At 39.3% G+C, this 16,517-nt stretch overlaps 2 protein-coding genes and 1 long non-coding RNA gene across 3 annotated transcripts; 1 reads left to right on the top strand and 2 right to left on the bottom strand.

Moving 5' to 3' along the window:
• Positions 1–2,857: 2,857 nt before the first annotated feature.
• Positions 2,858–10,609, bottom strand: LOC143848246 (alpha/beta-Hydrolases superfamily protein). Its single transcript, XM_077357147.1, has 8 exons — positions 10,064–10,609; positions 7,593–7,685; positions 5,711–5,922; positions 5,201–5,345; positions 5,013–5,085; positions 3,542–3,688; positions 3,319–3,444; positions 2,858–3,230 (listed from the first exon to the last, which is right to left on the bottom strand). The coding sequence occupies exons 1-8, from the start codon at positions 10,339–10,341 to the stop codon at positions 3,138–3,140; spliced, it is 1,167 nt and encodes a 388-aa protein (XP_077213262.1). The 5' UTR covers positions 10,342–10,609; the 3' UTR covers positions 2,858–3,137.
• A 2,036-nt stretch (positions 10,610–12,645) lies between these two features.
• On the bottom strand, positions 12,646–14,932 carry LOC143848273 (uncharacterized). Its single transcript, XR_013235360.1, has 2 exons — positions 14,168–14,932; positions 12,646–13,867 (listed from the first exon to the last, which is right to left on the bottom strand). It is a non-coding gene; the product is annotated as an uncharacterized LOC143848273 (long non-coding RNA).
• On the top strand, positions 12,942–16,240 carry HEXO2 (beta-hexosaminidase 2). The gene is made up of 2 exons (XM_077357166.1): positions 12,942–13,820; positions 15,141–16,240. The coding sequence occupies exons 1-2, from the start codon at positions 13,034–13,036 to the stop codon at positions 16,106–16,108; spliced, it is 1,755 nt and encodes a 584-aa protein (XP_077213281.1). The 5' UTR covers positions 12,942–13,033; the 3' UTR covers positions 16,109–16,240.
• The last annotated feature ends 277 nt before the right edge of the window (positions 16,241–16,517 follow it).

Here is a 16,517-nt window from a genome sequence, read left to right on the forward strand (position 1 = left end):
TTTGACGGTCGGGCATCATATAATTTCTCGTAAATCATATAACATTTTTTTAAGTACGATGAGCTATAAGTACGATGAGCGTTCTTTCTTCTCCTTTTGTCTATATCTGAAATCAAATGATTAAAACTAGACGAGGAACCAATTTCTTTTTTGGTTTGAATCTGTCTTTCTAACATTGTGGCTCAACACAATACCTCCTCTGCCTTGTACATAGCTAAGAGATTAAATATTACTGTAATTGAGAGAAAGAGAAAACTGAAACTCTCCATGCTATTGGTACTTCTCGAAATAAATAGAGAGAGAGAGAGACCGACCGACCGACCTTGGAGATCCTTGGATAGGGAAGGAAGAAGAAAGGGTCGCCCAGAGAAGAAGGTTCAAGGGAAGAAGAAAGACTAGCTAAGAGAGGGTGTTAAAGTGTATCTTCGATGAACTCATTAAACGGATTTTTCGCCGCAAAATCCTGGTTTAGAAACATATATAACACTCTATTAAATGAATATCCTATGAAGCTGATTTTTTGGGCACACCCTATCTATGTGAGGGCCAATCAAATGAATGCTTTGGATCAACCAAACAATATGGGCCCCCACTGTATTTTAAGCTAGTGTGAGGATTTATATATGGCCCCTAGAAAATCGCTCCCCTTTTCAAAATCACTCCCAACAAAATCTCCCTTCCATAAAATTTGTCTTGCCGATTTACATCCCACTACTACATCCACCTTGCAAATTTATCCTATTAATTTGGCATCTATAAAATCGCCCCCAAATTTTGATTTTGGCTCCTGCTAATTCGGTTCACCCCTACGCCTTTGCACGAAATCGGTTTTTCCCACTGCCCCCTCTCCCTAAATTGTCCCTAAAAATTTGATTTTGCAAATTTATCTCACTAATTTGGCCCCTACCCTATGTATGGGTGTGGGTGGAGACGGTGGGACCCAAATTAGGAGTAAATGAAAACTGAGTTAGGACGCAGAATCACCGCACCGAAATTATCGATAGTGTAGGACCACAGTTTTGCACTTCATTTTTATGGCATAGGGTCCACCATTCCACAACTCATGTTTTGAATGGTGGCCCGCCATTTTACACCCATGCATAGCATGAACCAAAATACTAGTCTACAATATAGAGAAATTGTATGGTACGCGAGCAAAGTCCGGTACAGGCAATACGTCAAAAGTACATGGCACTTCACACTCGGCACTATATAAACACTCATATAATATATACTAAACATGTTTCTTTCCATTTTCATTCCATTTCTTTCCAACAATTTTTTCTCAAACAACTTTTTCGTAACAAAATTTTACTTGAATATTTTCTGACTCTGGATTTTTTTACATCATGCATAGCATCAGTAGAGCCCACCATTTTACACCTCATGTTTTGATAGGCCACCATCTCTACCCAAACTCATGTACCATTTTACACCCATGAGTGTGCCCACAGTCTCCACTAAACTCTACAAGGGTTAGACTTGGCAAACGGGTGGGCCGGGCCGGATTTGACCCGCCCGTACGGGCCGGGTCAAAATGACCCGGGAAAATTTACGGGTCACGAATCATGGACCGCACCTGGCCCGTACGGGCCGGGTCAACTCACCCGTGTTTTTAGTAAATTTTTGTTTTTTCTGGTTTTTTTTTGCTTTTATAGGTATTTGCTAGCCACCTTCTCCAAAGGCTACTTCTCGCCCATCCTTTGCAATTGTATGTGTTGAGAGATTTGTCTTATTAAACGTGGTGAAAACTGCATGGAAATACTATTTCTGGAAAGGTGGCTGGCAATAATAAGTACCAAAAGAAACTAGCAAAATCATAAGGTACTAAAGTTTTGGAGGAAAATTACAGAAAAAGTGTTATAAAGTAGAAAAATTACGGAAAAAAGTACCCAAAAAGAGTACCCTTATATGACAATTATGGAAAAATTACTTTGTTTCACTTCTACAGGCACCCGGGGGTCCACCCGGACCCACCCAGTTTTGACAGGCCGGGTTGACCCACGGGTCAACTTAGAAACGGGTCACAAAATGTTGACCCGGACCTGGAAATTACGGGCGGGCCGGGTCGACCCGCAAGTCCGAGTCAATTCTTGCCAGGTCTAACAAGGGTGCTCATCTCAGTAAAAGCATTATTTTATTCCTTTAATTTTAGGGCGGTGATAAATTTGCCCCCCTTGCAGGATAAATCCGCCCCCTTCAGCGCGTCTTTAACTAAAAGCGTTAAAGTCTGCCAGTTTCCCTCCCCTAACTGGTTTCCTTCCTTTAACCGTTTAATAGCAGTCTCTCTCTCTCTCTAGACGCTAAATGTTCGTATGCAGTTTGGATTAATTCATTAGTTTATAAGCATTATTTTATTTGTTTAGAAATTTTGATTAGTTTCCCTCCTTTAACGATTTTATATATAAATGTATTTTTTTATGAGAAAACCAATTACAAGTAAATTTTATTTTCTGAATATTTTTAGCTACATGGAATAAATGCAATCGCTCTTTTCTCTTTTCACGGATTCGAATATAAGCCGTTGGATTAAAAGTGCTTCTCTCAGAGAAAAGCAGATCGACTGTTCCTCTCATTGTTGCTCATATGTTGATAAACCCCCATCAGCTGGCTTATATTATCTCATATTAAGATGTTATAAGCAGATCGAATGTTCATATTTGTCCTACGTGTATAAAGCAAGCAAATCAAATAAGACAGAGAACATTTCGTACCTGAATTCATGGGTGTCAATAGCAATTCCCTTTGTTTTTCTCCCTAAAGTACCTTAAGTGTAGAGCAAAGCCCACATGAAAAATCAGTCATCAGCCCATAATAACAGAAATAACTCTGCTAGAGGGTGAAACAACAACGTTGGTGCAGTTGGCAACATGCACTTTGTATTAGCAAGAAGAATCAAATGACTTGAATTATATCTTTGTAGTACCAACATTCTAGGCTTTTCCAGAATCAAAACAATCGATCAAAAATCTTCATTCTTGACTGTAATCTAAATAACCCAATAAGCATATCGAAGTTTTCTAAATACCCCTTCTGTTATAGTTGGAGAAGATGTCTAAATTGGAAATGGTACTGTTATCCAAAGTGAAAAGATGCTAGTATCTTTGAAGTGATGTAGAGAATTCATGATCTTATTATCAGATAGTTCTTGGGTTAGTGCGAGCATCCACTGCGCTATGGCGTGCCACAAATGATTCGACAAGTGGGTTCACAAGATCTGGTGCCTCATCCTTCATGAACGAAAACAAAAGAAGTTAGAAACTATGCACCAAAAGAAACCAGTATCAGAAAACCGTCTTGAGAAAGTTGAAAGAGAACCTGAGGGCAATGGCCAACGTTGGGAAAGACAACAAAGTCTTCTACTGTATCAAAATCTCCATATGCTTTTCCAAGCTCGATGGGCTCCCATGGATCCTTATCTCCCCATGCCACCAGTACTGGACACTGCAAAGAAAGGAAGGAAAGAAGAAAAGAAAATGTGAGTAATATGGAAAACTGCATGTATAGTGGAACTCTTGATCGCAGTAGAGAGGTGTCTCACCTTCACTTGGGTGAGCAGTTCCTCGGGCAGAGGACCTTCTGAATAACAAATGAATTCGAGAAACACGTCAGCAGCTCCAGGCTCAAGTCCTGGGAGCAAAATCTTCTGAACTAGCTCGTCTGTCACCTTGGAAGTGTCATAGTAGCACTGAAAAACATTGATCAGAACCAGTTATAACAACTGGAGTCGAAAAAAGTTAGATGTGAGCCAATTTTCCTGTCTAAATGTGACTCTTTTTATTCAAGGGCTGCTAGTGAGACGGTGGAAGGGAGACTACTCTGTTTATTCTAGAAACATTACACTACGCATTGTGAGTCAAGCTATTTTCTACATCCCATGTACACATGATATAACAGTATTATAATACATCAGTTATCAATACCAGCATATCACGATTTGAGCTTCATTGCTTCACATTGTCAGAGACCTTGTATTCGTGTTTTGACACTGCCACACAAGTTTGTGTCCAAGTTCATCAGTTTAATGCCCTCCTCTTCACACTCTTCTTTAATTAAATGCATTCAAAAGCACAGTGGGACCTTCTGTGCATGCAGCAGCCAGTTTAGTTACAGACTTAAAAATGATAGAGCAAAACCAGTCTCTCACGGGCTTTGGTTTTGAATTTCATGATGCATTCAGTCTTAAATAGACTTTATTATTTAGGGAAGTGATATATCCGCCTCTTATGATTACTTGGGACACCCAGCAGCAGTGTATCAATGACTGCAGAAGGGCTGATGCACTTCACGCCAGAAGTATTCAATGGGGCTGATTGCCACGTACACTGCTGCTGGGTGTCCCAAGTAATCAAAAGGGGCACATATATCGCTTCCCTATTATTTATTGTAAGCCCTCAAGGGAGTTTTCCCTTCTCCCTTCATCTCTGGGTAGTTTCATATAGTTTTAATTTATGCAAGTTTTGCATGTTCATGATTTTTATAGTTACCGCATGCGTATCAATTAAAACATCTCATTGCATGTTCATTATCGTATTTCTTCGGATCACACTCTATTCTACTTTTCTTCCTTCTATCTTTTGGTAGCATTTTGTACTTATGGATTTCAGTAACCTTCATTCCTTGTTTTGGTTAAATAAATATTAAAGTTTAATCCTTTTCCTGCTAAAAATATGATTTCTAGTTCCCTTGAAATTAACAGTCTTCACACATCTTGGTATGCTAGCTAAAAGTGCCACTATAAGCACTTAATATTAGCTGATTTTATGCTTGATGAAATAAAGAATAAAAACTCAATCTAGTGGAACAGTATATCCCCTAATATTGATACTAAATTGGGAGTTCTGTGCATCTAGCTCACTTTCTTCATTTGTCTAGACTACAAAAATGAGAAAACTCAAAACTCTAAGCTCAATGCCATTGAAGTCAAATAATTCCAAGCATTTTATGTAACAGTGAAATTCAAAACTATGAAACGAGAATTAATATATACAAAACTTTTAATAGAAGGATACCTGGGAAAGGATACTTCTCACAGATTTTGGTGTAGCAACAGCATCGTAAAAGAGTTTTCCCACTGCAGTATTCCTGTCATAGTAGTGCCTAACTAGTGTAAGTCCACACGTGGCCAGGTACAACAAGATTGTACATAGCTCAGAATTTTCGAAAAGAAAAAGCATCAAAGCATCAAGTGGCAATTTACCTTAACAGACTCTGAAATGATCTAATAAAAGGTCTTCCATACCAGGGTTGCTTCTTAATATGAAGCATGCGTAAAGATATATTCAAAAGGACAATACCCTTACATATCTGAGGATCCATAGTGGCTGCTTGAAGGCCAACAAGTCCTACACAAAAATCACAAATTTTTTTATCGAAATCCAAATAGCAAAGCATTCTAAATGATTTAAAGTTGTAAAAATTACGGGGTACAGAATGGCAGGGATGGGATAAGAATTAGATGAGGAATATATCAAATCACCATGCTCATTCGAATAAAAATATTAGACCAGGGTGTAAGAGAGATTGTGATTTCCCGATTGAACAGAATCATCAACTGTGCAAAAAAATAAAAGGAGAGTTGCTTGAAGATGCCGATATGAAATGTGCGGCTCTACTATTGTCATGTAACAAGGATGTCAAACAGTAAAGCATCAAAACCAGATACTAACTAAATAATTTGTATAAAAGAAAACATAGAAAAAATGGTTACCTCCAATAGAGTTGCATATAAAGAACGCTTCATCTTTAACCACATCAACACAAAACTCATTCAACTGAGTAGCCCACGTCTCAAATGTATAAAAAGGTTTGAGCGCAAAGTCACTTGGATTTGGTTTATCAGAATAACCATAACCAATAAGATCAATTGAATAAACCTTATGTGATTTTGCCAGAAAAGGAAGGTTTTTCCTCCAATGATCGCTGTTAAAAATAAGACAAAATGAATCATAATTAATTCCAAGGAGAGTGGAAAGAAGCACTAATAGTGATTAAAAAACTAACACATAAAAATAGATAAATCTATTTTGTTTACAGAGCAAGTCTACCCTGTATTATTATGATTCAGTATAGAATGATTTGAAGTTGAACAACTGCAGATAATAAATAACTCTAAAGCCTAAACATTATGACTCCACTGTATCTAAGTATGCCATAAGCTCACCTCCACCGTTGATAGCTCATCTTCCATGATCTTAGTTCCACATATTTCTACACCTTCTATTTATATTATTTTTCCTAATTGTTACTGACAAATACAAGAGAATTTTTTGGCTTCGCGTACCTCATGATGGGTTCCAGGTGGAAACATATTTCTACACCATTGATACCTCATCTTCCATGATATTTGTTTGGCTCATTTTTTTATGTGACAAACATGGCTTCGATCAAATGTTTTCTAGATCATTTTACCAAAGGAATCCCTGATTCATAGACTATGCCATTTGCCACTTTAACAATAATGGAAAAAAAGAAACATTCAAATCAACTCTAATAACAATTATTTCATCTAAACTAGTCATAACTCTCTCGTGCCCTGTGGAACAATGAGAATCCCAATTAAATGTCCCTAACAAGTTCCCCCCCACCAAGAATCTACCTTCATCTCACTTACGAAAAGCCAAGGACCCGACAGAGGCATATGTGCCTCCACCTTATTAGCATCCGTATTGATGGACACCTAAAACACTTTCAAGATCTCCCATTTGCTACTCACAGAAAAATGCAAAACTTAAACCATCCCATAGCCTCTATTTTTTATTTTCCTAGCTCATTCATTAATGTGCCAAACTTTTAAGTAATATTAGGGCAGTTGGCTAACTTTGTTGGCCTATAGGGAGGCATGCGTACGTCTGTAATTGTGCATGATCATGAGTGGGGTGCTAAGATTTTCAAACTACAAGTGTTTGCAAGTTTTGCACACCTTCCAATGCTTGGAAACATGTTGCATGTATAGGTTTGTGAAAGTTGTTCTCAGATTCCCTTGCTATCCCTGTTTAAAGATATTAAGTCCTCTCGTGCAAATTATATAGATCTTAGAAAATAAGAAAAAAATTAAATAAATTACGTTTTTACCTCTTCTTTGTACCCTGCGAATTTACCATGCCAATCAACTTTACCTCTTCAAGATTCATTTCAACTTGGTTGGTCATTCAAGTATATAATTTACTTACAGAAGTGAAAACTTAATTGAATAAACTTGATCATGTCCGAAATCAAATATTTCATGGTTCCCAACGCACTACAAATTATCATCCCAGTACCACTACATCAAAAAATGTGTGGATCTTAGCAACTCGGCTCTCTATTTATGAATTGTCATATCTCTGTCTTTATCTAATATAAAATAAATCAAAACAAATTGTCCACATAAAAAAGGATCGCCTGCCACAATGCACAATACTATATCTTAAAATGGAGCACAAGAAATCTCTCATTGCTAACATATAAGAGAAAAAAAAAAAAAAAATCATGGATGTATGCAATGGAAAACACTTTACAAAAAGGAACATGTTTGTCAAGCAATATGTGCATTTAATACCAATGAAAATAAGTTGTTTGGTAATGGGAAGCTAAATGTACATGATGTCCACCTGTTTGCCCCAAAACCATGAACTAAAACTAATGCAGGGCCACTGTCTCCAGCAAACTGATAGCGAATGCGATAACCTCGCCAGTTCCACATGCTGCAAGAATAGACCCCTGTCAAATCTTAACAGGGGAAAAAAATATTTTTCCCTGTAATAAAAATATTCCTAAAATGACCTGGTAAGGCGGTAATAAAGTGAATGATTGCATGATCAATACCAAGCTCCACAAAATCAATTAATAGGAAGTAAATTGAGACCTTTCAATAAAAGTAATAGTATTTCTGTGACGAACAGCTCCAAATTATCAAGCTCATTACTGTTAGAATATATGTTTCACAAGGCCTCTGGAGTGAGAATCTTTTTAGAAAAAGGTATTTTTTATCTCGAAGTTTGTTTACTTTAATCTCCAAACCCAGTGTGAATAATAAAACCCAGTGTTTATATGACACCTCTGATAATATTGACACAAAATTAATCATTTATGGATAACAATTTGCAGCGGAAGCTCAAAGAATCCTTTTTGCTTGAAACTCTGTAAAGTGATAATCTATCGGGAATCTGAGAAAGCATTTGAATATAAGCCTCATGCATAAGAAAAGTCAGATCATGCATAAAAAATGTCCATCCTCACCGTTAATTATTTTCTGCACGCATAAAGGCCAAATATGAACAGCAAATTCATTTATGAACAAAAAATAATAAAAATGAAAACATATATAAACGGTTCAAGAGGATATTCCAAAGACATTAAAGAATTACCGCAGCATGTGCAGAACTGCAGACACAATTGAGAATTCAACACCAAGATGAAGAATGATGGTTTTTATGTGTTTGAAACGTATCAATGTGTTGGACACAAGTTACATTTATAGTGTGGAGTAATAATACTAAAAAATTATAATTATAATATTCACATCTCTCATGTTATATAATATAAAATACATGAAATTCATAAGCATACAATTTCCTAGGTGTAATGCTTTGTATGTGTATGGTGTCCAGTATTGCATTGACATGATTGCAGGCAGAGGTAGATGACCCACCATAGGGTTTGGATATCATAACTTGTAGGAAGATTTGGCAACAGAAGCATAACATAGCAATATTTCAGCTTTCTAAGATAAAAAATTTACACAACTTTACCAATCCCACCACAGGAAAAAAAACAAGGGATGATTGATTTAGCCTGCAAATGAATTGTAGGAGAAATTGCTGAAAGGCAAGGGCATCCTAGTTTAACAGAGTCTTGCTAAGTCATTGACAAAAAAGGCAAGCAAGTCCGAAAAGATGGAACAAGTCGAGTGGGGAGACATTGAAGCGAGAGCTGACGGCAATATTCAATTATGTCTTGCAGATAGTTTTGTGTTTATATGCTAGAAGAATCTGTGCTGATATTATGGTAGATATTAGAGAAGATTCACACATCGAAATTGGCCAAATGGTTGTATATGAAGCAGAGAGAGAGAGAGAGAGAGAGAGAGAGAGACTTAGTTTTTAACCTAAGTTATATAAGACAATGTTATACCTTATGCAAGGAGGTAGGAGATGTAGAGAGCTGGTACGTGTGAAAAGTGAAGGTGGGTTTCTCTTGCACAGTGGGTGCTCTCAGGTTTGATCTTTCATTCTTTTGGTGTTGTGAGCACTGAGCGTATGTAGATTGAGTTAAGGGAATGGTGGTCATCTCTTATAACCTTCTGTTCTTGTTGCTCGTAGTGGAAGATAGTTTCTCTCCCATGGATGTAGGCAATCTAGCCAAAGCATTATAACACTATTATCTTGTGGCTTGTGGTGTGTTTACTGTTTACGATTTTCATTGTGTGCGCACATTGTAGATAGTGGCATTACAAGACTGACAACTTTATCTCATGGTAAGAAATTATATGGTGCCCGAGCATGAAGTCTAGTGCAGGTGGCACCACCCTTGATATTTAATCCAACAGCAGCACCCTTTTTAAGATGTTGCTGTTGGATCAAATATCAAGGGCGGCACTCATGCCGTACTGCCTACTCTGGACTTCACGTCGAGCACCATACAAAAACTCCTCTATAGTCATTGTATTATCCCCGAAGTTACATAAAATGACAGGACAGATTATAAACAACACAATGCAGACTTGAAATTTGTCATCTATGGCCTTGTGGTGTATAATAATTCAATGCGCGCCAGTAACCCATTTGATTGTATATAGATATAGCCAAACAAAAATATTTTTAAAAAAAATGAAAGAAAATGACCAACTATGCAGCAGGTTTCGACTTTCAACAAGGTCACACCAACAATAGGGAAAAATCAATTAAAATTGCAAATTAAAAAACTTGCTAGATTGAGACATGTTCGATTGTTTAGTTAAGAACCTCATTTAACAGAAAGCATAATCTTCTCAAAAAAGCCAAAGACAGCAATTAAAAAAAACAACCGTATAATCTAAAGAATTGTACACGATAACATAAACAAAAACAGAAAGAAAGGTTACCCAATTTTAACTTCGAGTTCTGGAATCTCCGCCCTCGATATTGGATTGGAATGGCTCTTTTCTTGACCTGGGTCCATCAACGAAGCAGCAAAACAAGAAAATGAATGATGCCCACTTGAATTAAACAGAGAAAGGGGCCAAATTTTAGATGAAACGATTTTGGGTGCATGGATTGGGTTGAATTGGATAGGCGTTGCAATTCCCTTCTTGACCCGAGAATTGGAAACGGGAAAATCGAATTTGGAGAAGGTGAATGAGGAAGAACTCGTACTCGCCATCTAAAACTAATAAAATATGGACTGAAATGGGGTTATGAGATGTAGAGAAACGGTGCGAAGGAATGAGAAGTTGAGCAAAGCTGAATTCGTGTTCAATTTGAAGTGGTTGAAGTTCGAAGTTGGAGCCGTTTATACATACGTTCTATGTGATTAGTGTTGGAGAGAAGACACACGTTCTATGTGATTAGTGTTGGAGAGAAGTGGGAATCCCTCCAATGGGTGATCTTCACCACCCAAGGCCTTTGTTTTGGATTTTTAGACCCGATTGTAAGTCCGAAACTGATTGGACTCAAATTAGTAGGCCACATTTGTTTTGGATTGTAAGAATCGATTGAAGATAAAGAGTTCAATAATCGGTTTGGGGTTCACAATCGGTTAGGACAATCTGGAACGAACAGGACCTAAGATATCATGTCTGCCTCACAATCAAATGCTTCTTTAGATCGAAATAGTTTCATATCCCGACGCCCACCTCATTGTTGCGTCCAGTAAAATCGATTGCTCTTAGCCATTGACAATAACTTTATTCTTCTCAGGTACTTTGTTCTTGATCCCATAAACTTAAACCTATTTTCTCACTCTCATGTGGGTTCTAATAATCAATGCTCCATAAATTTATAATCTCTCATATCTTATTGCCCGAACTGGTAATTTCTACTCTCTTATTTCTAATATAGTAGGGGATCTAATAATTAATGCTCAATAAATTTATAATCTCTCGTGCCTTATTACTTGAACTAGGAACCAACAATGTTCTCACGTGTATAATTTATACTCGCTTATTTTTAATTAGTAAATACAAAAATCCAATGATATAAGACATAAGCGAATACCATCTAAGAGAACATTATGCAAATCACATACAGGTGGACAATAATGCTGCTCAAAGTGAATATTGTATGTAAGTGCATATTGCATGTAGGTACATTGGAAACGTTCTTCAGTCTTTAATAGAATTTGTTGTGGTGGCCGCAACAGCCACGGACACTAGCGTGGCAGTGATCGTGGCACCAATAAAAGATGCAAGATATATAGCAGGAGCACACTCCCACTTAACTTTGGTAGTAGGAAGCCACCGGGCTTTCCTCTTTCCAAACAGAGATGTATAAAAACCCAATGCATTGGAAACATAGGCAACACAATAGCAATGAGTTGAACAAAGAAAATAGTGTGAGAGTGGCTGGTGATGGACAACACTTATCTAAGAGTATTCCACGTTCCATTCCTCCTGGATAGGTATAAAATCTGATGCACCGGAAACATGGACAAGATAAGGACAATGAGTAAGACAAAGGAAGTGACACGTGGCTAAGTAGAGATAGGTCGCGATGGACAAAGGCTATGTTATAATTAATACAATCTAAGACCTTATATAAAATGGGGCCACAACAATATTAATTATTAGTGTGACATATGTATAGTTTTACTTCTACTTAAAGAAGGTGTTTACACAATCTTAGCCTAATCCAAGGGATAGAACCCTTCTAAGGCTTGTTTTCGTCAAAGACATCTGATGAAGACAAGGCAAGCAAGGTATAACATGAGTTGTGCTTGCTTAAGCCCTGTTTGTTTTGGATTTGAGAAAGTTTTGGACTCATAATCGACTCTCAAATCCAAAACAAACAGGACCTTACTATTAGTTGATATTATGTAAATAAGACAATGTCTCATCAAAGCTCTAAAAAGACATAACATGTATTAGAGCGTAGGCTTTGACTGGGGAGCCGATTGAAACCCCTTCCACCAATTTCATCATCAAATACATCAGCCTGAATGCATATAATCCAAAGGGGCTGTTTTGTGTATTGAAACTTTTTTCAAGAAAATAAAATTTCCTGCATCTGGTAGGCCGGATTAGGATTGTGATTATCTTTTAGATCTTATCTCTTACCATGTTTATCTTGTAAGTGCTTTATAAAAGCACCCATTGTGTTTAGTTGAAAATTATCCGAGAATTAGTGAAATTCCAAAATTTATCAACTACTAAAACGTACAACTAAGGCCGTATTCGGTGGGGATTATTCACCAACCAATTGCAATTATATCAACCGATTGTGACCATCACCTATTATACTAATATAATCTATCATGCTATTATCAATCGAACAGGGCCTAAACAGGCCCTAAACATTGTAATTTAGACTTTTTTTTGGTAGGTAAGCTGGGATTGAACCTCAGACCTTAGATTGTGCCACTTGTTGACACCGCCATCTACCACATGGGCAACACCTCTTATGCCACGTGGCTGCCAAATAGAAAAGTCATGCCCAATCAGCAGCCATAAACTCCACACATGGCAGCATGTCATAGGATCATAGCATAGTTTTCATTTTATGTCAAAGAGCAACAAAGACAATAGAGAGGCTAACCCAGACCCAGCAAATCCAAAAAGGCTAGCCGGCACTATTTCAACACATCCCTTATAACACGCCCACGGAGAAACTTATGACTAAACAACAAAAACAATCCACCTTTCCCTAATCAAGACAGTCCTTGCACACATCAAAACCATTAAACAAACACATACACCGTCTTTCACTCTATCACCTCCAAACCCATCCTAAGCCTCCCATATAAAGCCAAACACAAAATTCCAATCACAACCCAACATAAAAACCCCCACCCTCCAAAACATTATATATACACAAACACTACAGTGTACCATCCCCCAAACCCCCAAAAGAAAGTAGAGATGTGGAACAAGAACCAACCCAATCTTCTAATCCTCACTCTCTTCTTCATCTTAATTTCCCCAATCTCATCCCAAACCCCCCAGATCAACGTCTGGCCTAAGCCCCGTACAATCTCATGGCCCCACCCACAAGCCACCCTTCTCTCCCCGTCCTTTCGTATCTTTTCCTCTAACCACAAATATCTTGACGACGCCGTCTCCCGTTACTTCCGTCTCATCCGCACGGAACACCATAAACCCATAATCCCACCCGCCGTTAACTTCACCGCTACCCCTCCGTTAGACACTCTCACGATCTCCGTCACAGATCTCTCCTCCCCTCTCCAGCAAGGGGTCGATGAATCCTACTTTCTTTCTGTCCCTACATCTGGGGCCGAGGTTAATCTAACGGCTGAGACTGTTTGGGGCGCGATGAGAGGGCTAGAGACGTTATCACAGCTTGTTTGGGCCGATACTAGTGGGGTTTTGAGGGTTATGAGTGGTTTGATTATATCGGATGAACCGATATTTGCGTATCGGGGGGTTATGTTGGATACGTCGAGGAATTTCTATCCGGTGAAGGATTTGATGAGAACGATACGGGCGATGAGTGCGAATAAACTGAATGTGTTTCATTGGCATATTACGGATTCGCATTCGTTTCCTTTGGTGCTCCCGTCTGAACCGGAGCTTGCTGGTAAAGGGTCGTACGGACCCGGTATGCAGTATTCGGTTTCGGATGTTACGAGGGTCGTGGAGTTTGGAATGCGGCACGGGGTCAGAGTCTTGCCGGAAATTGATTCTCCAGGTCCGGTCTTCTCTCTTCTTCTTCTTCTTCTTCTTCTCCTTCTATATCTGCAGAAAAAAACAGAGGGGTTATCTGGGGACCACTCACATTATTTATTCGCCACCTTTTCTTCCCTAAGCCAGACCCTTGTAACACTGCAAGGGGCTGGCCCAAGGAACAAAAGCAGCGAATATATTACTTCCTTCTTTTTTAATCCAATCCGTTAAAATAGGAGCTTAGATAGAAGGAAAACACTTGGTATTTGTGTTGCACATGTGTCACATTTAAATCCCCCTTGCTTTTTCTCAATACCGAATCCCCTTTTTCTAGCAAACCTATACATAAAATAAAGGGGAAAATACACTTACAAGTAGACCCCTGTCACCCTGTGGTTTCATTTTGTTATAAGTAGACCCCCTCCGTCGTCAGTTTTAACCTGACGGAAAGTCCTAAACTAACTGTGGTTGATATTTTTGGGACAAAAATACCCTCGTCTCTCACTTTAGGGCAGAGAAGGGAGGAAGAGAAAACAGAGAAGAGGGTTTTATGGGTTTGGTTCAAGCTGTTTGGTGGCCATGAATGGCTGTTTTCACAAAGGGTCAAGAGGCTATGGGAGATCGAGAATGGATTCGAGTCATGGATAGAGGCGAATGGCAATTTTGGGGGTTTGTGTTAGGGTATGTAATAGGTGGGTTTTTTAGCTTGAGGGTTTTGATCTGCTTATTGGTTGATTGGAATTTGTCAAGGGTTTGGGTTTAATGGTTGTTCTTCTTTTATCGTTTTGTGGGTTTGGTCGTTTGCGGCGAAGGTGGTTTTGTTACAGAGATTTGGGCATTTTTTATGAAGGCTTGGATCTGTGATGAGGCATGGACAAGGGAAAAGAGGGTTAGATTTGGGCAATATCTGTGAGTTTGGCTGAAATTTGCTGCAGGGATTTGGGTTATAAGGGTTTGAATGGTGTTAGGATGTAGAAAAGAGGGTTGTTGCAGATCATTTGAAGCTACGGTCACTGCATGGGTCAAAGGGGTTGCTCGAATGGGGATGTGGTGGCTGATTTGTTGCAGGTTAATGGTCAATGGGCTGGGTTTTCATGGTGATGGGCTAAATTAACCATATTCATATCATTTGCCTAAAAAATGTGTCTCTCTTTCAAACAGGGCCACAGAACAGTCACCCTTTATTTGGTGGACCAATATTGTGGGACCCGTCCCAGCTTTACCCATCAACCAAAAAAAAAAATCTATTGTGGGACCCAAAAAAAAAGGGGAATCCCAACTGATACTTCTAACCGTTGGATCAGGTGTCTTACCATTCAATCTCTTAAAACGGACTTTATTGCAGGTCATACGGGATCTTGGGCGGAAGCTTACCCAGAGATTGTCACGTGCGCAAACATGTTCTGGTGGCCGGCCGGGACGGAATGGGCGGACCGGTTCGCATCCGAACCGGGAACCGGTCACCTGAACCCCCTCAATCCTAAGACCTATCAAGTCCTCCAGAACGTCATCCGTGACGTCACCACGATCTTCCCGGAATCTTTCTACCATGCAGGTGCGGACGAGATCGTTCCCGGTTGTTGGAAGGCCGATCCAACGGTCCAAGACTTCCTATCCAAGGGTGGGACCCTGAGTCAACTCCTCCAGATCTTCGTCAATTCCACTCACCCATTCATCGTCTCACAGAATCGTACGGTTGTCTATTGGGAAGATGTCCTACTGGACCCCAACGTAAGTGTGGACCCCACAATGCTTCCTACTGAGACCACCATCCTACAATCATGGAACAATGGCCCAAACAACACTAAGCGAATCGTGACAGCTGGTTACCGTGCGATCGTCTCATCATCTGATTTCTACTATTTAGATTGTGGGCATGGGGATTTCACCGGGAACGATAGCCAGTACGACCGTCAGATCGGGGACGATCCAAATCAGCCGTTCAATTACAAGGGAGGCAATGGTGGATCATGGTGTGGGCCCTTCAAGACATGGCAAAGGGTCTATGATTATGATATAACTTATGGGTTGAATGAGGATGAGGCAAAGTTGGTTTTGGGTGGCGAGGTGGCACTATGGTCCGAGCAGGCCGATCCGACGGTCCTGGATTCTCGGATTTGGCCGAGGACATCGGCTATGGCAGAGACAATGTGGTCGGGGAATCGGGATGAGAATGGGATGAAGAGGTATGCTGAGGCGACGGATCGGTTGAACGAGTGGCGGTATCGGATGGTGGGGAGAAGGATTGGGGCTGAACCTATTCAGCCATTGTGGTGTGTGACTCACCCTGGCATGTGCAATACGGTTCAGTGAATTGATCTGTTTGTATGAAACCAACTTATTCATGAAACTGTTCTTTTCAAATAAGAGATACAATGGAAAAACAAACTACAACATGGAGTGACTTTTCTTTCATTCACATGCAAATGATAATTTGTACTTGAATTTCTGTTCTTTTGATAACTTAGGAATGCTTCAATAGGGTGTGACCTAATTGTAATAAAATGTCGTGCCGGGCATAATGGGTTTCACCTTCTATTATCCGAACCGTCCATTTGATCAGCCTCGCATTGGATCTCCTTTGGATAAAAAAATCAGAATAATAATCCAATCCTTGCGTCCAGGTAATATGTAATTTGTTTATGATCCAAACCGTTCATCTGTTCGGGCACAACATAAATAGGTTGTGCCCGAAAAATTATTTCCAAAGGATGATCCTAAC

Source organism: Tasmannia lanceolata, unplaced genomic scaffold, assembly GCF_043159265.1.
Source record: "Tasmannia lanceolata isolate RefF3 unplaced genomic scaffold, GAP_Taslan_0.1 ptg000003l, whole genome shotgun sequence".
NCBI lineage: Eukaryota > Viridiplantae > Streptophyta > Magnoliopsida > Canellales > Winteraceae > Tasmannia > Tasmannia lanceolata.